Source organism: Drosophila nasuta, chromosome 3 (assembly GCF_023558535.2).
Source record: "Drosophila nasuta strain 15112-1781.00 chromosome 3, ASM2355853v1, whole genome shotgun sequence".
In the NCBI taxonomy this organism is placed as follows: domain Eukaryota; kingdom Metazoa; phylum Arthropoda; class Insecta; order Diptera; family Drosophilidae; genus Drosophila; species Drosophila nasuta.
In genome coordinates, this window is record NC_083457.1 from 47,263,295 (window position 1) to 47,286,885 (window position 23,591).

General features: G+C 43.8%; 3 protein-coding genes across 6 annotated transcripts in view; 1 reads left to right on the forward strand and 2 right to left on the reverse strand.

Annotated features, from left to right (window-relative positions):
* LOC132789306 (neurobeachin-like protein 1) overlaps window positions 1-15,898 on the reverse strand; it is a 37,491-nt gene extending 21,593 nt beyond the window's left edge. The window contains exons 1-16 of one of the 2 annotated variants that reach the window (XM_060797232.1): window positions 15,555-15,898; window positions 14,972-15,325; window positions 14,727-14,913; window positions 14,574-14,662; window positions 14,177-14,284; window positions 13,876-14,025; window positions 13,198-13,811; window positions 12,923-13,130; window positions 12,257-12,865; window positions 10,235-11,518; window positions 9,564-10,173; window positions 9,277-9,512; window positions 8,863-9,153; window positions 8,460-8,796; window positions 8,202-8,389; window positions 918-1,225 (exon numbers count right to left, since the gene is read on the reverse strand). In XM_060797232.1, coding sequence (XP_060653215.1) covers window positions 918-1,225; window positions 8,202-8,389; window positions 8,460-8,796; window positions 8,863-9,153; window positions 9,277-9,512; window positions 9,564-10,173; window positions 10,235-11,518; window positions 12,257-12,865; window positions 12,923-13,130; window positions 13,198-13,811; window positions 13,876-14,025; window positions 14,177-14,284; window positions 14,574-14,662; window positions 14,727-14,913; window positions 14,972-15,325; window positions 15,555-15,605 — 5,624 coding nt within the window. In that variant the 5' untranslated portion in view covers window positions 15,606-15,898. The remainder of the gene's footprint in view (window positions 1-917; window positions 1,226-8,201; window positions 8,390-8,459; window positions 8,797-8,862; window positions 9,154-9,276; window positions 9,513-9,563; window positions 10,174-10,234; window positions 11,519-12,256; window positions 12,866-12,922; window positions 13,131-13,197; window positions 13,812-13,875; window positions 14,026-14,176; window positions 14,285-14,573; window positions 14,663-14,726; window positions 14,914-14,971; window positions 15,326-15,554) is intronic. The other variant, XM_060797233.1, reaches the window with a different exon arrangement.
* LOC132790499 (uncharacterized) lies at window positions 3,440-7,551 on the forward strand. The gene is made up of 2 exons (XM_060799042.1): window positions 3,440-3,739; window positions 5,033-7,551. The coding sequence occupies exons 1-2, from the start codon at window positions 3,707-3,709 to the stop codon at window positions 7,385-7,387; spliced, it is 2,388 nt and encodes a 795-aa protein (XP_060655025.1). The 5' UTR covers window positions 3,440-3,706; the 3' UTR covers window positions 7,388-7,551.
* Window positions 15,899-16,478: 580 nt separating the features above from the next.
* Window positions 16,479-22,386, reverse strand: LOC132789309 (protein tipE). Of its 3 annotated transcripts, none has more exons than XM_060797241.1 (3): window positions 22,163-22,386; window positions 18,009-20,832; window positions 16,479-17,817 (listed from the first exon to the last, which is right to left on the reverse strand). In XM_060797241.1, the coding sequence occupies exons 2-3, from the start codon at window positions 19,343-19,345 to the stop codon at window positions 17,754-17,756; spliced, it is 1,401 nt and encodes a 466-aa protein (XP_060653224.1). In that variant the 5' UTR covers window positions 19,346-20,832; window positions 22,163-22,386; the 3' UTR covers window positions 16,479-17,753. The 3 variants fall into 3 exon arrangements, with proteins under 3 accessions (XP_060653224.1, XP_060653222.1, XP_060653223.1); XM_060797239.1 differs by having other exon boundaries at window positions 22,151-22,386; XM_060797240.1 differs by having other exon boundaries at window positions 18,009-20,840; window positions 22,151-22,386.
* Window positions 22,387-23,591: the final 1,205 nt, after the last annotated feature.

A 23,591-nucleotide genomic window follows, 5' to 3' on the forward strand; every position in this document is an offset into this window, starting at 1 on the left:
TATACCATATATTTTATAACTGTGTATTAATGAAATCTCAAATGAAGAGTGTTAATAATAATCTCTTATGTGGTCGTATTAGCTAAAAAATATTGATCCGATTAAATAATTATATAATTGAGATATCCAACTGAGATTATTTGCGTATCAACTAACTTTCCGCTGCATATAAACAGCAAAGAAAGTATGCTGGGAAAATATTAATAGCTAAATTAACAACAAACAATAGATTCTATTAAAGAACTAGTGGGGGGTCTTCATCCTAAGGGCATTACCAACTAGGCGGCTTATTTTTCTCAGTCTTTATCTTTATCATTCAGTCTGTGTCAAAAAATGATGAAAAGTGAAATTGGCATTTGATGAAATTGATATTTTTGGCAGAAGCCGTTTATAGTTATCAGTATATTAAATTCAATTTGAGCCCATTGTTGCCGCCAACTGAGAGATGTCTCGCTGTGGCAGCCACACACGCAACGAACAGAAAGAGAGGGAGAGTGAGAGTGAGAGAGATCGAGCGAGAGGGAGACATTAATGAGTGCATTTGTTAGCATTTTACAGTGAAATGAACACAAAACAGCGTGGCAGCAGAGCTTTGTTACCTGTCCCCACACACTCGCAAGAAACATCGCATCACATCACATCACTTCACAGCACAACATATAATATATCTTTTAATATATATATCTTTGAGGCAGATATGTGACTGCGTTTGAAGGTGATTAACTGTCTACGAAGCAAGCAGCGACTCAACTCGACTCGACTCGAGTGTCGCGTCATATGTAATCATTTACGTTGGCCGCACGCCCGATTGCAATTGTCGCCTTAATTAAAATGCTGAATTTTGTGTGGTTTCATAATAATGCTCACTCAAAAGTGGGGGGTAGGGGGGTATATAGTTGTGGATTCGATTCACTTACTCAGTATACCAGGGACCCCTAGGGCCGTATAAGAAACGCTTGGCGGTCTTCCATTTCTTCCGTATATGATTATCGCTGGTCTTGTGCTGCATTGCCGCCGTCTGCAGTCGTTGCATCTCCTCCACCTGTCGCACCTTCCAGGGCATATAGATCTTCTGCTGGAACACCCGACGATTTGTGGCCTGAAAGCTGGCGCGTTGCTTCGATGCCGCCTTGCATGCCTCATAGCATTCAGCCCAAAAGCGATTGATGGGCTCCCACAGATGCAGCTCAATGTCGCGCTGGTAACGATCGTAAAGCGGCTTCACCTGAACAAAAAAAACACACATTTATTTTTGTACATTACTATATTGCTATAATTATTAGATATATAGTAAGAGCACGCCAAATCGCACATCATAAGTTTGTTTAATATGACAGCTAAGCACGCACTTATTGCCAGCCTAATATACCCTGTAGTTGCTACTTTCCTATAAGGGAGCATAGGTTAACGATTATAATTCTACTTCCCAAGAAGGAGGATAGGCTAACGATTATTATTTTAAGTTGTGAACTAATTTTTAGTTGGAGAGTAATTTTAATTATTAAATTACAATTTGGAAGCTAGAGTCGACATGGTTTGCACATACAATAATAACTACAGTATTTCTAGTTTGATTGCAATCAGATAAAAATGGAAGAATTGTCTTAAGACACAATTTCGTATGTCAAAAAACGGTTGCTGCTGAGGGGACTTAATTGGTTTGGTGGAAAACTTGGTATATTTTGTACTCTGTGGTATATTTTCAATGTAGTACTATATCAATGTACCAAATATATTATTTAGTAAACCTTAGTATTTTTGGTTTATTTTTAGAATACATTTTTATGGAAAATGGTGTTTCTTTTGAATTTGTTTTTAATTTTATAAGCTTGAAAATACAATTTATATAAATTCATATGAACTTTTTCAGTCAACTCCTGCAATCTTAGATTTTAATAGCATCCAACAGATTACATACGCTCCAAATAGCTGGAGGTGAGTACACACGACTATTGCTTTCAGCCTTATTTTTTTTTATAAACTTGGAAATACTGATTATTTGAAAATTTTCAATTCAAGATTATCATTTACTCTTTTTTACTCAATTCCATACAATTTTCCATTGTTTATACATTTTCTATATCCAATTTATTATGTACAACTCTTCGTTGCAATCTAAGATTTCAATAACATCGAAGGGATTACATATATGCTTCAAGTACATATCTTTCACTTCACATTAGAAAGTTCATTCCTATGCTAATTAGTGCAGAAACAATCAGAACAGCTGCAGTTTCCCAACGCCCTTGGGGGTGCATAAAATAAAACATGAGTTTACTCATTAAAAAACAAACAAGAGTTATGTATGCAACTTTCGCCCATAAAAGAAATTGCGAGCTGCTTTCCACTTAGGCAGAAATGCGAGTCGACGAAATTTTCTGCACAGATCTGAAAAATCCAGTGGAACGACAAATATTGCGTACTTCTATTTGATTATTGTGGGGATATCATAATTATACTTAAAGTATAATTAATGTATTATATGAATAAGTTAGGCAAATATATTATAAAAATATATGTATATAGAGGAAAGGGTTTATAAGACAAAGAATAACTTAATTTTTTTTGTTGAAAGTAATATATTAAGCTTTGACTATTCACTTTCCATGTAAAGCGTTTTAATCAATTGTATATATTTAGTTTGAAGTAAAGACCTAGAAATTCAAGATTATTTGATCTATAATAACAGCAAGTTATCTGAAGTCCAGGGTATTTGTGCTTCTAGCCACAACTAAGCTTTAATTTCAATTTGTTTTCACTTTCGACTTTCGATCGCTCGCTTTACAAATCGAATGCAATATTTGAACTGTGAGACGAAGTTGGAAACGTCACGTCCGCTCAGGTTCAAGTTCAATGTGGATGCACAGATGCAGATCGAGATGCGAACTCAAGATCGAAATGCGAGCTGGATGCGAGTCTTGAGCTTCAGCTTCAGCTTGAAGTTGAGCTGAGGAAGCGTTGCTCAGTCGTGCGAATGCATCTCGAATGCATTTTGTAAGCGAAACAAGTTTAACTTGATCTTGTGCGATTTACGAATCTAACATTTTGTTATTGCTTTAATTCGTATTGTTTTGCTTGTGGTTATTTATAGTTGTAGTTGCTATTGTTGCTGTTGTCTTAGGCCAAAAACCCAAAGACAGAGAGAGACATCCGCATTTGGGCATTCTTTACATAATCTGCCTGCTGGTAACGCAGACATAGACACCTGGAGGGCATATGATTGTTCCAGGTGCTGCTGATGATAGCTGTTGCTGTTGGTGGTGTTGTGGTGCTGCACCGGACCGGTGGGTGCTTTAATGGCAACGCTTTGTCATTCGACTGGTTCCAGCTACTGCTGCTGCTTCTTCTATTGCTGTTGCTGCTGCCGCTGGCAACTGGCAACGTCGTCTCTTCAACAAAACCAGACCACTTTCTTGGAGCACGCTCAGTTGCCGAAAGAAAGTCCAACGAGACGTGACCGGGTGGCGCGCTTAACCGTTCAGCGAGACTCCCCATAATATCGTTTAAAGTGTTCGCCAAAGAGTTAACAGTTTACACTCAGCAATCTGCAATCTGCAGTCTTTAGTCTTCAGTCGACTCTCTACAGATTACACTCTGGAATCTACTGCAAGGCGTAGCCCCAATGAAAGTTGTTGCTGTTTTGGTTATTGGATGCCTTGAAAGACTTTGACTTTGAGATCGATACGCATTTCTTGAACGTTCCACAATGTGCAAACTTTTGTGGTTTAGTGTTTGTTTTGTAAGTGTGATGCCAAGTGCTTAATACCAAGAAGTGACTAATTAATTGATAGTGATGAATGTGCAAGGATTTACAAAGACAATTCCTATTCATATTTATTTTGAACAGCAACCGAACTAAGAGAAAAAATTGCAGTCAACAATCTACTACAGTGTAGTTTGAACTCTCAATAATAAAAATGAAATTCATATATCTCAACTATTTGATTATACAAAAAAAAAAAGATAAACAAGTTAAGCCTTCTTAATCGTAGAGTCAACCTACAATATTCTATACAACAAGTTGAGTTAGGATAGTTTAATATACGTGAAGATTAGTGAAATTTATGAAAAGTTAAGTGGATTGTTTTTTTGATTAATTTGAAGATAATTCTTACAAATTCAAGAAGAACCTAAAACAAACCTCAAAAGCTCATAAATTTGAAAGTAACTACAATAAAAAATTAAAATATGAACTTAAACAAATTGATGATTTAACAGAACAAATAGAAATTATTCGAAAGACACTTCTTTCTTGGAGTATTGATAATTTCAATATAGAAATAGTTTGTACCGAAGTATTTTTTACTCATTAGGATTTGGAAACATAGTTCCTAGCTATATACATCCACATAATACACCCAATGTTTTGGATCAAGCATATGAGTATCAACATTCAAAGAGCTGAGTTTTAGGAACAGCAATGAATCATCTTTAAAGTTTAATTTGTCTAACAATAACTCAGAGGGAGGTATAACAAAGAGAAGTTTTTAAAGAAATGAAGGAAAGAGTGAGGAAGTGTGTGAGCGAGAGAGTTGCTGCAAAGCAATGCAACAAGGCAATGTATTATACATCGCATCCATCCATTCATTGTGTAGGCAGCAAAACGGATTGCGATGCACAGTGAACCTGAATTGGTGACGACGATCAGGTTCAATGCATGGTTCCCTTCTCCCCACTCCCCTCCTACTGCTTCCCGCTTGCCTACTCCATTTGCCAATCAATTGCTGCTGTTGTTGGAGTTGCGTGTGGCAGCAGCGTGGCGAGCGTTGTTGCATGCCTGGCAATTAAGGGGCGAGCTGGAGAGGCAGGCAGGCTAGTTACGTGTTCGCGGAAGACTGTGCAATCACTTTAGTAACCACAATCCACAATCCCAACAACAACATGAGCAATAGTTGAGGCTGCCGAAAGTCAAAGGTTGCCAACTGCCAAAATGACAAAACAAATAATGTTACCAAACTGTTTTTTTGCGGAGAAAGTTTGAAACAGTCTTTTTTGAAACGATTTAACTGATTGTGTCTGACCTTTCTTTTAGCTAACACTCTTGCCCCTGGCGCTGACTGCCGTCGGATCAAAGGTCAATGTCACAGACGCTCAGCAGACGCTCCAGACACCTCTGATTGCTAACCACAACTCCACCGGATCGCTGCTACCGAAAGCTGAGCAACTGATACGCTATCGTCGTCAGCCGCCCAAGCGCAACAAGCAGCGACGTCGTGTGAAGGGCAAGTATGGACCACCCAGCCATCCGCCTGGACCATCACATTCGTATGGACCACCTGGTCATCCGCCCGTGAGTTACTACAAGCCCGCGTCATCCTCGTATCCATCGCATCTGGAAGAGCCAAGCTTTTCCATTGAGGACTTTCAGCATTTGAAATTCGATGGCGCAGATTTTCACATACCTGCCTCCAGCTACGAGGCACAGTCCATGGATCTAAATCTCTACAGTCACGAGCAGGAGGACAACGATCTCTATGGCGCACACAAATTCCCCAGTCTGGAGTACAGTTTTCCTGGCGACGAGTCTCCTGCGCTAGGGTCGGACGAGCACACGCCACATCAGAAATATGGCGTGCCACCACAACAGAGTCACAGTCATTACAGCTCGATTCCTAGCTACAGCGGTGGATCAGGACCAAGCTACAGTTCAGGACCGAGTCACAGTCACAGCTCCAGTTCTGGTTACAGTTCAGGACCTAGCCATAGTTCCGGGTACAGTTCAGGATCCAGTCACAGCTCCAATTCCGGCTATAGTTCAGGACATAGTCCCAGTTCCAGCTACAGTTCAGGTTCCAGTCATAGTCCCAGTTCCAGCTACAGTTCAGGACACAGCTCCAGTTCCAGTTCCGGTTATAGTTCAGGACCCAGTCATAGTTCTGGTTCCAGTTACAGTTCCGGTCATAGTTCCAGCTCCAGCTACAGTCCCAGTCACAATTCCGATCCAATTCCCAGTCTCAGCTACGAGACCAACAGCTACGAGACACCGGACACTTATATCCCACAACAATACGGACCTCCGGCAGCTGCAGCTCCTCCTGCGCCGCCCTCGACACGCTATGGCGTGCCCTCGGCACCCGCTCATGTGCCCAGCTACTCTCAGCCAGGTCCACCACCTCCGCCAGACTCCTACTCTATCTACGAGCAAAAGATTCCCAACACCGGCTACCATCAGAACTTTGCAGAGCCGCCACGCGCCTCGCCTAACTATGAGATTGCATACTCGCCGCCTGCCTATGAGATCAGCACTTCGTATCAACCCAAGCAGCCGTCGTATCAACCACCACCAGCGTCGTCGTCCCACGATGGTCATTTTGCAGAACCGCCGCCAGCTGCCCCATCGCCGTATACACCACCACAGCAACATCATCATCAACAACAGCAGCCGGCTGAGCCGCCCAGCAGCTATGGACCGCCGGATGCACAAGTGCCCACCAGCTACACCAATGTGGAGCTGCATCCCACGGCACAGCAGTATCCCAGCGAGAACTATGCATTGCCCTCCGAGGAGTTACCCTTGAATCCGCATCACAAATTCCCTAGCTTTGATTTTCCCAAGTCCAGCTACGAGGTGCCCATCTACGATCCGATACCCTTCGAGGCATCCAACAAAGAGGAGCAAGAATCCTATCCGCCGATACTACAAGACCCCGGATCGAATGCTTTGCCTCCCTCGGATGCACATGCTTCAGGCACTACTCAGAAGAGTCGGAAACGCAAGCGACGTCCCTCATCCGCAGTGATCTCTAAGAAACACACGCTGGATGTGCCTGAACTGCAGGAAGCCTACGATGCCGACAGTCATGTGCAGGTGCGTGGCACCGACTTGGACACTGCTGCCTACGGTTCTCGTTACGTGGAGCAAAAGCAGCGTCACTATGTGGCGGCCACCAGCACAACAACAACACCAGCGCCTTGGAGTCCAATGCGCATGCGCAGCACATCGAGTAGCTCCTTCATACCCACCATCATCACCAGCACACCACCGACTCCTACACAATCGAGCAGCAGTAGCAGTCGGAGTAGAAGTCGAGGCACCTCGCGCTATCATCAGCGCACTGCGAGCACCGTCGATGGCAACTCGGAGACGCCTTCGACAGCGGTGACCATACAAAAGTCCCGATCACAGAGCTACTACGATGGCACAATTGCACCGCCCACCTATCGGCAATTTGGGCGTGGCACGCGACCCACACGACCAGTTCAGAGTCGTGGAGTGGGCGCCACTTTGGCCTTGCAGCCGGGAACCGAGAGGAATCCGACGCTGAAACGAACCACCAAAGGCGTCTTCGATACGACGCTCTTCAAGAGTCCGCAAACCGATCGCGAAATGGAACGCAAGCTCAGTGCTTTGCGTCAGAACTTGCCAAAAAATCACAAACTATATTAGATTAGAATCTACATCACATATAGTATATATAGAATAACATCAATATCATGATCAGCAGAGAGGAAAACGTCAAGGATGCGATGCAGAGGAATAAACGACTCCGAAAGACTTTGTTAACTGAGCTTAGATTGTAAGACTAAGAAAATAAATTGGACTATCCATAACATGCAACAGAGTCTTAATTATTTATCTATTTATATGAATTCCTGCCCAACTAAATCATTTCTTGACTAAACTATCGTTAATAGCTATTTGTTGGAGAAGTTTATGACAAGCCACAAGCAAGTTTTTGGGAACTCAGCTTTCGTGCGTAATCTCCTAAATAAATTGGACTATACACAAAATGCAACACAATTATTAAGCTATTTATATGAATCTTGCCTAACAAATTTATTGCTTGACTGATCGCTAATTACAATTTGTTGCGCTAGTCTCAAAGAAGCAACAAGAAAGTTTTGTGGCAGTCAGCTTTTGTCCGTAATCTCCATGTAAGCTGTCCTATAAAAGAATTATATACTCGTACATATATTCTTTCTTTGTTATAACATTTTAGTTATACGGCTGCTGATAGGCGAAAAGAAAAAGTTGTTAAATAACTATAAATAACTTTAAATACTATTCGTTTGTAGCTCTAACTATGCTTTGCTGCTGAATTATACTTTTTTATATTCTAATATAACAGTCTCGTAATTCGCACTTTTCATATGTTTCAAAAATTTGTCAACTGTTGCCCCCAAAATTCTGAATACTGACAAGTACCAAGGGGGAGTATAAGAGTCCAATCTTACAGCTAGTAAAATAACTTCACACTCACCATGCGTTCCATAAAGTTGCGCCACTTTTTGCTTGTGCTGTACATTTGAAAATCATTGAAGAAAACTGGTCCACTCGAAGTGGATGGCAGATCGGGCAAAGTAGTATCCAAATTAAAGGCTGATCTGCATTTCTCCAACAATGCCTTCATCACAGGCATAAGGAACGAATACTCCTCTGGATTGCCAACTGTAATAGGAGAAAAAACAGTTTTACAATCAAATTAATCTATCAACAAATGCAAGAGTTCTTTGCTCACCCTCGATGGCATTGTCCAGAGCACGATTGATGCTATAGAGCAGATAGGAGAGCTCGGCTGGATCCTCAGTGGATCGACTTTGGAGTATGGCATGCAATTTAGCGGTGGCCATGGCCACAATACCCGGATTGGGATGATGCGAGCACTTGAGTAAGAGCCCCAGGCACAAGCGTATCATATCGGACCAATCGTCCGATGAGCCCTGCTGGAATATCATGAGTGCATCGAGCAGCGCGAGCACACCATCCAACAGCTTGGTGGAGCACTTCTTGGACTCATCCTCGTTGGAGCCCAACACAACCAGCTCGTAAACCATGCGCAGAATGTGTGAAGCGTTCTAGTAAGTTGAAGAGAGAAGAGTCCAATAATATTAAGTTTTAAAATAATAATAATGTTGGTTTACCTCTTGATTGATGAGCGTTTGACTGCCATGCTCGGAGAGGTCAAAGAGCGATGCTTGCACAGCCATTTCAAGGATGCGCAGACGCAACGAAAGATGCGATGTAATCAGCTCATTGTTCAACGCCAGCAGATTAATGCAGCCCAGAACCTGGCCACGTTCCTGCCAGCATTGCGGATGATCATTGCCAATGCCGCGCCAGAAAACATTGAACAACGTATTTGAGACGAGATAAACCAGTTGCTCCTCGGTGTCCACATCACCATCGGCCACAAAATCAAAGGCCGTTGTGCTCTGTAATTAGAAAAGAAAATTGATTATCATTCTAAGAAATATTTGTTTATCTACTCAATATCAGTTGTCTCTAAATTATTAAGACAATTCTTCTTTTGGACATTCAAATATAGAAAAACCCACCTCGAGGGAATCGCTCTTCTTGGTTGGTCCATGTGGTGATTGCGTGGAGCTGTCAGAGCTCAGAGACTCATCACGCTGCAGCGACGCCGCCGATGGCACGCTATCCGTGGTGTCCGTGGAGCTGCCCAGCGTGAGCGACTCAAAGGTGTCCTGAATGTCGTGCGTTGTCTGACGCAATACCGAAAAGACGCTGCTCACATTCTCCACAACGGCACCAGACACAGACTCGGCCAATTCTGCAAGAGTAAAGTAAATAAATGGCCAAAGCATTTGCAATTCCGACTCACCCTTAATCTCGCTTTCAATGACGGTGGCAGCTTCCGAGACGCTCGCTTGAATCTCATTAAGTATAAGTCCACTGTCGCTGTGCTCCTCCTGGGATTGCGCCTGTTGCTGCTGCAGCTGCGCAAGTCCAATCTCCTGATCCGAGAATGTAATCAAGTCGGCCTGGGCCAAGAAACTCGAGTTATCCTCGAGCAGCACATCCATATTGATGCCAAAGCTGCGACGTCGTTCCTCATCCGGTGGCACGCTTGTGATATGTTTACGTATAAGCAGACGGGCAATCGACTCTTGCCAACCCGTTTGGCGAGCAATGTGCAGCGTCGATTGCTGCTTGACGAACGTCGTTTGCAGCAGACGCTTGGCGATTTCCAGCTTGACTTGCAGATCACAGCTGCTCACGTGATAAACGAGAAACATAAGGCCGCCATAATCAGGCTGTGCTCCAAGCATTTCGTCAACCAGATGAAAGAGTATCGTCGAGCTGAGCGACATGGGCGTGATGAAGGAGAAGAAACCGGGAAACATGCTCTGCTCGCTGCTCTGATCGTAGAGACGCAGCACTTGCTTGTACTTTTGATGGACACGTGAAGTGGCTAGCAAACCGCTGAGGAACTGCAGAAAAGAAAGCTAATATCAGACTCTGAAAAGAGATTAAAATGTAGTTGCTACTCACTCTGATAGCTGCCTCCTGCACCTCGCTGCTGTAGCTTTTGTCCACGAAAAAGTTGTAGACGAGATTCGCAGTCTGCGGTTCGTGCAGCAGCAACACCATCTGATCCTTGCAGTTCTTGCCGCGCACATACAGCGTCATCATTTCGAGGAACTCGATCAGCACCAGCTCCTGACGCACCGACGCCAGAAACGCGACCATTGCGTTCACCTCCTTGATGTTCACATCTTTCTGCAGATAGAAACGCACAATGCCAAACAATGTGCTACGTATCGTTTTTGCATCATCGCTGCAAATGTTATCCGGTGTGCTGTAGTATTGTCGCACCACATCCAGCACAAACTGAATGCCATAGCGACGCCGGAAGTATTTTCGATCATTCTTGATCATTGCACTCAGATACTGCGCATGACCGAGTGTGATCTGGAACTGCAGACGCGACCAGATGGCAAAGTCAAAGACAATGTGCGCATACAGTGCCTCCAGCAGCAGTTGTTGCTGCTGATTGTCGGCGGCAGCTGTGGATTTTTGTGCCTGCAGCGATTCCATCAGCAGATGCGTCGCCATCAGCGCATTCACATCGAAAAGCGGCGACGGACAACGCTGCAACATGGTGCCAATGATGGCCAAGCATTCGCTGCTCAGCAGCTGCTGTTGATTGTTGTCATTCTCGTGGGTCAAATAGCGCAGCAGGCAGAGCAGACTGGCCAACGGATGCTGGATCATCTTCCATTCGGTGTACGAGTTCGACGAGAGCATTTCCCAGTCGTTGAACTCCTCCGCCGTGGGAGTTTTCAACGATGTTGCCGTTGGCGTTGTTGCCGACTCTTCGCTTACGCTGCCAATGGACACGTCCGTTTCGCCTTGCTCTTTGACCAACCGATGCAGCATTGGGAGTATGGCATTGATGCCACCAATGCTGTTAATGGTGTCCTGCATCTTGACCGTCTTGCGATGCTCGGCGCTAATACGTCCCGGATACCTGCCACCTGGTATCAAGTCCTGGCAACCGCCATGCCAAACGGCTCCTGGTGCATAGCAGAAGACGAAGCGGGAGTTCAGCTCGAGCAGATCGTTGTCCTGCGAGAAAATGGAGCTAAAGTTCATGCCCGCATCGAAGATGGTCTTCAGGCTGGTCGTTGGCTCAGCGAGCAATACGCCACCGAGATGTCCTTGCAGGCACGCCTGCTCGCCAAACACCGTGTCCTGCATGCCAATGGGAAAGTTCTTCACATTCGGATCAAAGGCAGCTTGCGTGCGCAGCGGCAGCGTGAAGTAGTTGGATACCTGGCGAAGGTTGAAAGGAGATTAGCAAAAGTTCATAATAGAAATACAAAGTTGTAATCGATTGGATTCGACTTTAAAGCCTCAGTAAGTGGCTTATTATGTGTACCACAATTTCACATCCAATTTAAATAAAAGAAAGCTACAGTCGAGTGTGCTCGACTGTGATATAGCCACTACTTATTGTGAATAAAAGCAAAATAGTGCGGTATTGAATTTAAAATTGACCAAATTAATATACCACAAACAATTTAAAAAATTTACCAACGGATATTTTTGGTATATTGATTTAGAATTGTATTTAAAATATACTATAGATCGGTATACCGTATACCAAAATATACCAGTCAAAGTCAAATATCTTCTAAAATTGTTATCTGATCGCAACCAAATTTTCAGGAATTTTAAGGACTATAGTATTGTATTTACCAAAATTCAAGACTCTACGCTTGTCATTCTATTTTTATCGATTAGCGGGGGCTGAAGTAGGCGTGGCAAAACTTTGAAATAAACTTGATCTACGTGCAAACATTAAAAGTGATGTCGAAATAAAATTATATCTCTATCTCTTATAGTCTCTGAGATCTATGTGTTCATACGGACGGACAGACAGACGGACAAAGGGACATGGCGACGGAGATGCCTCCTTCTGCCTGTTAAATACAATTTCTGGAGGCACAAAGTCATAAGTTCTACCCTACAGGTAGCGGGTATAAAAAGATTAATCATTACAATGCTTACATTTGCGGATAGTGTGCGTTCTAGCAGACTAGGCAACATGCCTTTGAAGGCTGGCGCGCTCTCCTGCGACGAGGAGCGTGGCAAATTGCCGCTCGACTTAGGCGGCGGCGCGACCACAGCGCCAATGGAGCACACCGTGAAGGGTTCGTTCACCGCCTGCACTTTGAGGGTAGCGCTGAGTTTCTGCACAAAGTCCACAAAGATATTAATTTGGCTGTAGGAGAACGGACGCTTTGGCGGTGTTATGGCCACCGTCAGATAATGCCATTGTCCATCGAGTAGTGTCTTGGTGGCCGTGGCCGATGTGAGGTATTCGCGACGTGTCAATGCCGCGACCACAACATTGCCATTGGCCTGCACAAAGACCTCGAAACCGCCGCCGCTGGCTGTTTGCAGTGTGAGCAGCATGCGACGCGTGTTGCTCTGCGTGACAGCCTCGGCAGACGGTTGATTAAAGCGCACGAGAATGTGGAATATGAAGCCATAGGAGCCGGACACCCAGTTGCGTATGTCGGGCACCGAAATGCCATCCGTTGGCTGCTCGATGGCAAAGTACTCAGAGCAACAGTTGCTGCCGCGCAAACTTTGCAACGCAATCACCACAAGTGTCTGAAAAGATGGAGGATCAGAAAGTTTGTTCTTGTTTTATGTGTTAAACGATCTCACCTGCTGCAGTTGCTTGTGCTGCGGAAACTCTGCGCCCTGACGCAACAGCGCAAAGATGCACTTGAGCTCGACGGGTACAATGCTCAGCTTGCTGAGCTCCTCAATCAGTTTGATCAGATTCTGGGCGCAAATCTCGCTCAAAGTGGCAGCACGCGATAAACAAGCGCACACAGCCTTGACAACTCGACTGCCACAGGCCACAGTTTTGCTAGAAATAAATACAAATTCAATATTAATGCTTAATCATTAGCAATGTTCTATAAGTTCTCGCTTACGTGCCGTAGTTGTCAGTGCAACCTTTGAGCAGCAGCGTGCTCACATGCAGCTGCTGCGGCTCTTGCAACTGTGGCAGCCATTTCAGCAGCTGCAACATCACCTCGGGCAGCACAAGCAAACGCTGCTCGGCATTGTAGCCCAGGCTGAAGCACGCCTCCAGCAGCGACACCGAAGGCGCCTCCTTGAAGTCATGCATGTTCACAAACAGTCGCTCGATGCGTTCGCCTTGACGCAGCTGCTCCGCATTGCTGGGCGAGCTGTGCGTCAAAGCGGCCAGTGAATCTATGGTGCTGCTCAGCATATTTAGCACACAGTGAGACAACACATGCCAATGCTTGATGGCCTGCGGCAATCCAATGAGCAGCTCCAGCAGCTGTGTCTCGGCGATGGCCTCGCTAACAGCCGCCGTTGTTCTCTGTCCTTTGTTAGGGGACAGAAAAAGCTGCACGGCTGCCACGCTATCGGCGAGGGCGTTCACATCGATGGTAGCATCGCTGTCACTGTCGCTGGTTATGTCGAAGCTGGCGGCGCCGCTGTCGAAGAGCGTCGTTGCCAGCAGCTGCTGCAGTGCATCACAATAGAGTTGTATTAACGTAACTAGATCTATTTGGCGCTGCAAAAGGAAGAGATTTTTAATCAAAGAACAATACTTATTACACAGTTCAACTGGCACTTACTTCTTCTGGACTAGATTTCTGCAGCACGATAACCATGAGTGCGTAGCAATTGAGCGCCACATGCCGCAGGCTGCTCGCGCTCTCCCACTGCTTAAGGATGCGCATGATGATGGAGACTGTGGCCGGGCAAATGGCACGCATTCCATTGCGCTGAAGCAGCAATTTGAATCGTTTGCAGTTAAGTTTTAAGTAAAGACGCAATTACACGGATGAATAGCAGTAACTTATGCAGAGAGTAAGAGAGAGCGAAGTGCGGGCAATGGGGGAACAAAGTATGAGAATAAAAGCGTTTACCACTCACCAAGTTATCACAGTTTAGAAGCTGCCCGTCACCCGAGCGCGAGGCAATTGCAGTAGTAATTATAGCGTTAGTACTATTTCTATTTGTCGAGTTCGAGTTTAAGGTTTTCTGCGAGGCAGATGAAGGATGCGAGAGCCAAAAGACATGTTAAACAAATGAAAACGAAATGAAATTAGAGAGAAAGCCATAGAAAGTTAAGCGAGCTAAGAGCCATCACAAATTTACAAGTTAATTGACAAGTTAAAAACAATATAAACAGAAAAGGAGGTTGCTAAGTGAAGCCATCACAAGTCGTTAAAAACATAAACAAAAAATAAAGAAAACGATTAGCAGCTGAGGGAATCGCTTATTAGACACAATTAATCCACGGCCAGGTAACAATAAACTGAACAGCTACCTGAGAGCCGCAAATAACAGCACCCAGCACATTCAACAGACTCTCGCCAATGTTCGGAAAGTGCAGCAGTTCCTCCTTTTGAAAGCAATCTGCAAACAAAACCAGATGAGTAATAAATCAATAATAGAGTCTATGTATATAACAAACACTCACCATAGATAAAGGGTACAATTTCTACGTGCACCGCATGCGGTTTATAGGGCAACTGATTATAATCGGCGTGTTGGCCACGCAAAAAGCTGCGCCACGTCAAATAGGGATCATACATGACCTCCAGGAATGCCGAGAAACTGCCAAACAGATGAATCATAGCTGGTGTGACGCGACGCGCCTCCATTTGCTGCCCAAAATTGAAATTGATTAGCGAGTGTAATTAAATTGATTAACGAAAGTCTCACCTGATTGAAGAGCTTGGCTAGTATGGCGATTAGATTGGGCTTGTACTCATACTTGATGATCGCCAGTATGTTGTCAAAGTGTCGACAGACAATCACCAGGCAATCAATCAGTATGGCAACCTGTTCAATGCCCTCCTCCGTCAGCGCATCGGTGTCGCATTCATCGCGTGCCACAATGATGAACTTGCCAATGGCGGGCAACAGCTCATCCGGCAGTCGTCCCAGATGCGGTCCATTGTCCGGGCGCACCTCATGCCACAGCGGACAGTCGTCGGACTGGAAGTCCAGCTGCAATTGACTGCGCCAAATGTCCACAAAGCGTGCGACAAACTCACGAAAATAGGTTTCATCGTTCTGTGGAAAGGGAAATTGATTATATAACACACACACACGTAGCTGCAGGTCCTGCAAATATCGTCCGCAGGCAGACATACTATGCTGTCTTCTTATTGGCAAGAAGAGCACGTTGGCAAGTGTGTTTGGCGGTGATTAATGCGAAAAACACGTCACCGCCTCTTTCCCCTCTTCACCTCTTATCTACATGGCGCACTTGCAACGTTTTATCAACGTTATTATCGTTTACCTTTGTTGTGTACTGCACCCACAGGTTGTAGATGTCCTTTTTGTTATCCATTTTCAGCTTTGCCACAGCATTTGTTTAATTTTCCACTTGAGTTTATTTGTTTACAAGCAAAAAGGCAGCAACAACAACAACGGCAACAACGACAGCAAAAGTTGCCGATCAATTCAGATTAGTGCGTAGCGTAGCAGTTGCGAAAAGCGTTTCTCCTTTTGTTGCAGTTAGTGGCGTGTATAAATAAAGCGTGCGCGATAATATTAAAACACTGTTTTATAAAAATAACAACATTTGTCAATAGTAAAAGTTCTTTTCCATCGCTTTGCACGGCGATTTGCAGCCGCAGCTGATAAGCAGCTGTTTGGCGTTGCCACCTGATGCATCACTTGTATAGACCTATCGAAACGTCGCGCTTTGTCATCGATAACAAGTGTTGCAGAAAAGCACTGAAAGTTCAAATTGCAACCGCGCAATCGGTCGACAGTTGGAAATCGGTTGAAAAGACAAGTTGGTTTTTGTAGGCTGCTAAATGCGTATTTTATTTCGAGATTTTGTTTCGCTTTTTGTTTTCAATTCTAGTAGCATTTGTTTGTTGTTTTGTTTTACATGATATTAGCTAGTAGTTGCGCTTGTTGTTTTCATTTCTGTATTTTCTGTTTTGTGTTTGTATTGTGTTATTCTGTTTATGTGTCTCATGCAAGTATCTTTTTGTTAAAACCAAACTATATATGTGTGTGTATATTTGCTGCTTATCATTGATAGATTATTCGCAATAGGTGCAATTACCGGTTGCAAATGCGTCTATATGTAATGCCTAGGCAACGAGTTCCGAAAGTATTCGCATCGTTTTCATTTGTTTTTAATTTTCGAAATTTTACGAGTAGTTTTGTTTGCTTGCTTTTTGAATTGATTTCGTTTTCCTTTGGGGGATTTATTTTTTTTGGGTTTGTTTGTTTTTGTTAATATAAAAAAAGGAAACATTATATTTAAGTCTAAATTATTATGATTTTAATGCTTTAATTATTTGTAAGAATTAATTGAATAGCTTGAACCATTTTGTAGTACCTATAAATATCATTATCATTTAATAATCTTAATAAAATTAATATGTAGAAGAAAAATCTTATGCCTCTGTTACTTTCCTTTAGTTAAAGCTGTGAGTTTTTATCCATTAGCATTAATTAGAAGGATAACAATTGTTGTTATTTATATTATTATTATTATAATTATGATTTCAATTATTTTGTAATATACTTAGGCTTTGTTTTGACTTGTTATTTTAATTACGTTCTTTATCGCATAATTTAGTTTGCTTTTGTTTAGTTGTATTTTTCATTAATTAAATAAACAATGCTGCTTAAATCTTGCTTGCTTTCTTGTTTCACACTGTCGAGGCAAATGTAGCACTTTATTTTCGGCTTTACAATATCTAAAATTCTTCCGATTTGTAAATACTTAAGTTGCGCGTGTTTTGTATTTTTTTTTTTTAAGATTTTTTCTTTGGTTTTTTTTTTATTTATTTATTATTTTTTGCTTGCGATTTGCTTTCGAGTCGTCAGCGATTGTTGCAAATAGAAAAATAATTCCAAGTAAATATTTGTATATGTATTGTGTATAAGTTTTATAATTTGCTTTTTAGGTATATAGTACTGAAGTATTCCTTTTCGTACTCTTCTTTTATTTTTTTCGCCATCGTCTGCTTGTTATTGTATTTGTACCAATTAAAGTAACACCTTCGTCATGCCTCGCATCCTTTAAAAAGTGTCCTCAACTGTCTCCGATGCGTCCCCCCGTCAGATCATATCGGAAACACGCTCTGTTAATTTCAATTGAATGTGTTATGAGTGTTAAGCTTATTCGAAAATAACTCCGATCTATCGTAATATTATGTGACTCGGGTGTGTGTGTGTGTGTGTGCGACATGTGGTTGTTGTTGTGTAGTGTGTGTTAGGTAAATATAATCTATCATAGTTATTTTTAAATGTCTTTAACAGCTCTGAAGGTATTCAGGTTCGCTTCGCATAGTTGCATGCGTTGTTTATCGATTGTTTTAGGGTAGAAATACTTGGGTTTCTTCTTGTTGCTTGCTCCGTTTTATACTTTCACTTCGGTGAACCAACTTGCTGCTGTCTAGGATTCGCCATCCAGCAGCGGTTCATTTTCCGAATCGGAATCTAACATTTTCCAGACCATGCGCCTGACGTTTCAGACTGCCGCTGTCGGCCCAGGTGGAGTTGAGATACTCGTCGTCATCGTCTTGCTCAAGTTTCTGAAAAAAGCACGAAAAATAAAGGATTAGTCTTTGGAATTCAGCGATGCAAAATGGATTAAAAGTGACTCTTTGAAGGGCTGCAAAATAGGATCAGGAGGGACTCTTTGCAGCCCTGTTCAAATAAATAGCATAGTTTTAGGGTCATGTTATATATAGATAAGTAGCGGACAAGGATCATCGATCCTTACCCTTGCACAGAGTTCGACGTGGATAGCACGCCATTCTCCAAGGAATCCCTGGACAACTCATCGGCCATTTGCACTTTGAGCTGATGGCCAAACGAGTTGATCTCCGAGTTGGGCGTCATCATCTGTGAACCCGCCGGCGACTGAGCAATGTAGTGGCCCGGCGTGGTGATGGAGCCGCCCTGCGATATGCATGTGGTCATACCAGGACCACCATTGGGCAGCACGCCCTCCAGGCAGCTGTCATTGGTCGTTGAGTCCATGTTGACGATCTGGCTGCCGGCAGCATTGTCAGCCAAAACGGCGCCATCGCTATCATCGACGGCATCGATGTCATCAATGTCCATATCCTCGGCATTCTTATCGAGCGGCGCCGTCTCCTCGTCCTCGTTGTAGATCTTAAAGTACGCGTACGTCAGGTAAATCACCGAGATGATGAACGACGGTATGGGAATGGCCATTGAATAGACCAGATTCAGTGTGTTCTGCCAATAGTCCAGGTCACTGATGACCAGACTGGGATCCACCTTGGAGTAATAGCAGGGAAACTTCATGCCCACCTTCGTGTAGCGCTTCAGCCAAATGGTGCAGTTCAGCATGGGCGGATAACCACAACCCTTGACATTGGGAAAGAGTCGGGCACCGACATAAAAGTACGCCGAGTTATTGCCCATCAGACCCTCGTTCAGTTCGGAGATCTCGTCGAATGGTCGACGCTCGCCATTGAGCAGTGTGCCCGCAGCACTGAGACCCACTGTGTCCTCCGAATCCTCGATTAAATAGCCATTTGAACCATCGGCATCACCAAAGTTCAGCTGCTCAAATCGACTGCCACCACTCAGTGATCCACCACTGGGACCCACGGTATCCACATCCATGTCCATGATGGAGTTGGCATCTCCGGCACCCAGATTATCATACTCGTAATCCCGTAGAGCGCGCTCATAACGATCTGTCCGCTTGACGGGCGGAATGACACGTTCCGATTCCTTCAGATTGATGTGATACTCCGTGAAGTTAAACTCATCCGTATAATTATAGAGATTCAGTCGATAGTTGACACGGATCTGAGTGCACGTGTATATATCCTTTGTGCAACCCTCGCGACACGATGACCACGAACAGTTCTTGGCACCGAAATAGATTTCGGTGTCGTAGGTCTCGCACAGCGCTGGCACCTCCTCGAACTGCATGAAGATGGTGGTAAACGCTGGCTCGATGACGAACGGCACGAGGAACAGGAATGCAAACATGCTGAACGTGCCGAGGAGTATGAAGAACGCCGTCGTATAGAAGAGCAGTTTCTCCTTTGTGGTGCGTTTGTCCGCCTCATCTCCCATGTTGAGTCACTAAATGTCTGTTTTGTTTGTTATGCTGATGATGATTGGTCTATGTCCGGCGTTGCAAGGATCCGGATTTCTCAATTAAACGGCGCAGGTCTGGCGGCAAAATCGGCAAACTGGCAAACGGGCAGCAAAGTATTCCAAAAACGGGGAGAGCAATTTTTAATGGGAGGCAGAGAGTGTAGTTCCTTCTATTTTGTATATATAGCTTAAATATCTGTATATTATATATATATATATGTATATGTATGAATATCTCTATATATATATGTATATATATAATGTATATATTATTTATTGGGCTGTCGGTGCACGAGAGGCGTTAATTAAGTGTTGAGAAATTGTTGTTTATCTTGTTAGTTTAGCTTAGAATCAGTGTTAAGCTATTAATCGATAAACGATAACTAAAAGCTATGATTTACGTTTTACGATTACAACTACGGTGCAGTTATATCACAGGGAGATTCGAGTTCGTTTCTTGCTTTTGCTTTATGTTGCGTTGCGGCTGATGTTGTTGCTGTCTTTATTTGTTATTATTCTTGTTCGTGTTGTTGGCTTCCTCTTGTTATTGCTGTTGTTGTTGTTCTGCCACCATTGCCGTTCATCTCTCACAGCAGCCGCTGGAGCTGGGCAATTGTTGTGGGTGGTGTTCCATTCCCGCTGTTGTGCGTTGCCAGTCGCGTAATTAGTCTAAATATAACCCAGGGATGCGACACATCCACAACATCCACAGCACGCATGTTAGCACTAGCTGGCATTGGATATGGACATGTGGAAGGAAGCCACACCACAAAATCCTGACCAACGAACGAACGAACGAACGTATGAGCGATCCCCGCCTGGCAGTGCGTCAAGTCAACCTTTGCTAATTGCTTTATGCGTCCCAACGGAGATGTTTCGTCAGCAGCAGTTCGACGACGATGCAGTGACGCCTCTTCTTCCTTTCCGTTTCTGCTGCTCTCTCCTCAGACAGCCCCAACAAGCCAGCAAGCAAGTGTTTTCACTTTGCTCTCCTCTCTCTGTCCTCTCGCTTGCTCCTTCGCCTTTGCCTTTCGCCCGTTCTCCGCTCAGTTCTTTGCCTTTGCTTGATTATTTTATGACTGCGGCAAAAGGCTGCGCAAATGTGTGTGAGTGTGTACGTGTCACAATGTATGTGTGGGTGTGAGTGTCTGTGTGTTGTAGGCCTGCCAATGGCCAATTTTGAGTAATGGCCTCTTCTCACTCTTTGTAGTTGTAGTCGTAGTTGCTGTTGTTGCTGCTGATGTAGTTGACAATGTTGCTGTTGTTGTTGCTTTTAGCTACTTAGCTTGGTATTTAGTTCATTTGTTGCTATAGTCGCTTTTGTTACAGCTGCTGGACGGACAGTTTTGTTTTCTTTTTTTTTTGTTTGTTTTTTGTTTTTTTTTTATTCACTTATATGCGCTGCGCTCTTTGGCTCTTCTTCTGCTGCTTACACTTGTCCTTTGCCACGTGCAGGTGTCACCCTGTCAAACTTTGTGCGTTAGAGCAAGATGGAGGCATGTTATCAAAATTAAACCGTTAGACGCGCTTAGTTCACATGTTAATGACTGTCAAATGGGTTAAGAATAGCAGCGTTTTTTTCACTTTGTGACGTTATTTTCGAGACCTCGACACTTGGCGTTGCGTTTTATTTATATACTATACTTGGTATATATATTTTTTATGTAACCTCGCCAACGTTTAAATGCTGTTTGGTTTTGGCTTTGCTTGTTATTCTTTGGCGGCAGCAGAGTGATGTGAAGGGGAGACATGGTGGGAGGGGAGGGAAGGGCAGTGCTCTCGTGTCCCGGAGTATTACGAAACGGAAATATGCCGCTGCCGAGCAACAAACAACAACAGTAGCAACTGGCGACAATGAGCTCACATGGGCGTCACGAGCGGCAATTGTTGTTGTTGCTGTTGTTGTTGAAGTAATAAACTCCTTCGGCGAAGTTGTTGCCTAGAGCCGAGTGGGAAAGGAGGAGGAAGAGTAAAAAGTGGACTCAGCCGCATGTAATTTTCAATTCATTTGGCACGCTTACATTCTCATTGGACACACACACACACACACACACAAACATGCATGCATATACAGAGAGAACGTGCACATGCAAGGGACAAAAAAGAAACACACTCGCATACAAATAGAGTAAGTAGGCAGCTCTACTCACTCCAATTGGCATTATGCGGCATAGGAGGCGCTGTTCACTCCACAACCGGAAGGGGGAGGGAGATAGGGAGTAAGCAAGGGAGGGGCAACTTGGCGACTCCTCGTGCTTTGCACGAAACGATTTTTCATTTGCTTTGTGATTCAATGGAGACCCCAAACTGGTAGCTGGCAATTGGGAATCCAATTGGAAACAGTTAGTGGAGAGAGTCTATGGAAGGGTTGGGGGAAGAGCACAAACACTTCAAATATGACATTGTTTTTATAATAATGTGTGTGACCAATGACGTTGCTGTTGTTGTTTTTGTTGTTGTCGTCGTCTCTCAATGTGTTGTCCTGTGACGTCGAGTTGCGTGTTGACTACGTGTGTGTTGGAGCATGTGCTGAGTGTATGTATGTGTGTGTGTGTGTGTGTGTGTGTGTGTGTGTGTGTGTGTGTGTGTGTGTGTGTGTGTGTGTGTGTGTGTGTGTGTGTTTACTCAAGGTTCAGGTTACGATTACGCATTTTCAATCAGAAGCCTAGCAAAGTTTTGCCTTGTTTGTGCTGCTGCTGTAGGCAAACAATAAAAACAACAACAAATTACATGGCTCATTTTGCAACATTAACCATATATCTATTTTTCTTTTATTATGACCTGATTGCGTACGGGTCAAAAGTTCAAAATACAAAAAAATATCCACATTTTGTCATTTTGCGTTGGGAACCTCGACGGACGAGCGACCGACCGACCGACGACGCGACGGCAAGGCAACAACGAGCAACGACGGCGACGACAGACGGGCAATGAATGGCGAAAGCACAACCAACAACGATGGCGACGGCGAACGACGACGGCTGAACTCTTCACCGAAAGGACTGCCACTGGCGACGACGCTGCAGCTGCTGCTGAACGAGCTCCTCCATCAACATGCGCCGCGGCGAGAGCTTTCGCTGCGCTACCCTACAAAGTGGCGGCATCCACGCACCACTTACATCTGCTTAGCTTACACATTGCGTAGGGTTACACTCAATTCGATGTGAACTAGGTGAAAGCTTTGTTCGCTGCCTGGCTGCCGAAAAGCTTGCTACACATTGGATGACGTAAAGCCAAGCAACGCATGCGCTTTTTTTTCGAGCAATCGTTCTCGCAATCTCTCTCTCAAGCTGGCTTTCGCAGTCGCAGTCGCTGTCCGAGCAGCAGCAGAGCGAGCAGCAGCAAGCAGTTCGAGCAGCTTGAGAAATGTCAGAATTGGCGTAAACAGCAGGAAAATGTGAGCCGCGAGCCGTGCACGTCACATATTTTCATCTGTTTGGAATTTTCTCGGCTCTCGTTCGTTCGCCATGTAAAAAGGCAGGAAAAAGCATAAAGAAAAAGGGCAAAAAATAGGCAAAAAGAAAAGAGGAAATTTTTTAATCAAATCTCATTTTACTGCCTTATATAGTGTGTACTAATTGCAAACAACTGCAAAAGTTAACAAACTACAAAATCGCGTTTAATAAACTACATTTAAATTGGAAAGTCCAAAATCTCATTGGAGCCAGCTGCATTCCATTATGAAACGACTTTACTGGTCGCAAGTGCTGCGTTGCTGCAGATAGACATGTGCGTGTGTATGTATGTACGTGCATGTGATTGTGTGTCGTCCTTTGTGTGTGTGTGTTCGTGTGAACGTAAATAAACCTCAATATACATTTGGCCAAGGAACAACACCCACAAAATTGTTCATGTGAGTACAACGAAATGAATTTCCAAATACTTTAATATCAATATCATCAAAGAAACAACTTTTACTTTTACTTTACGTGTTGTGCATTTGACCTTCTTTCCTTGCTTGGGAATCGTTAGGAGGAAGTGTTGCCTACTTAGGAGCGCATTCTAAATTCCCCTTCCCACTTAACAACAACAACAACGAAAACAACTCACCTCAATCAACAATGTAAAATATAAGTTGCTCTGGCTCAATAACACTTGCCATTGATTATTCAATGGTTGAGACCACAACCGAACGCTAACGTCATTCTCTGCCCTTTTCATTGAGTATTTCAACAGTTTAAAATAACTATTATTATGGTATTGGTGCTCTAACTTGAGTCAT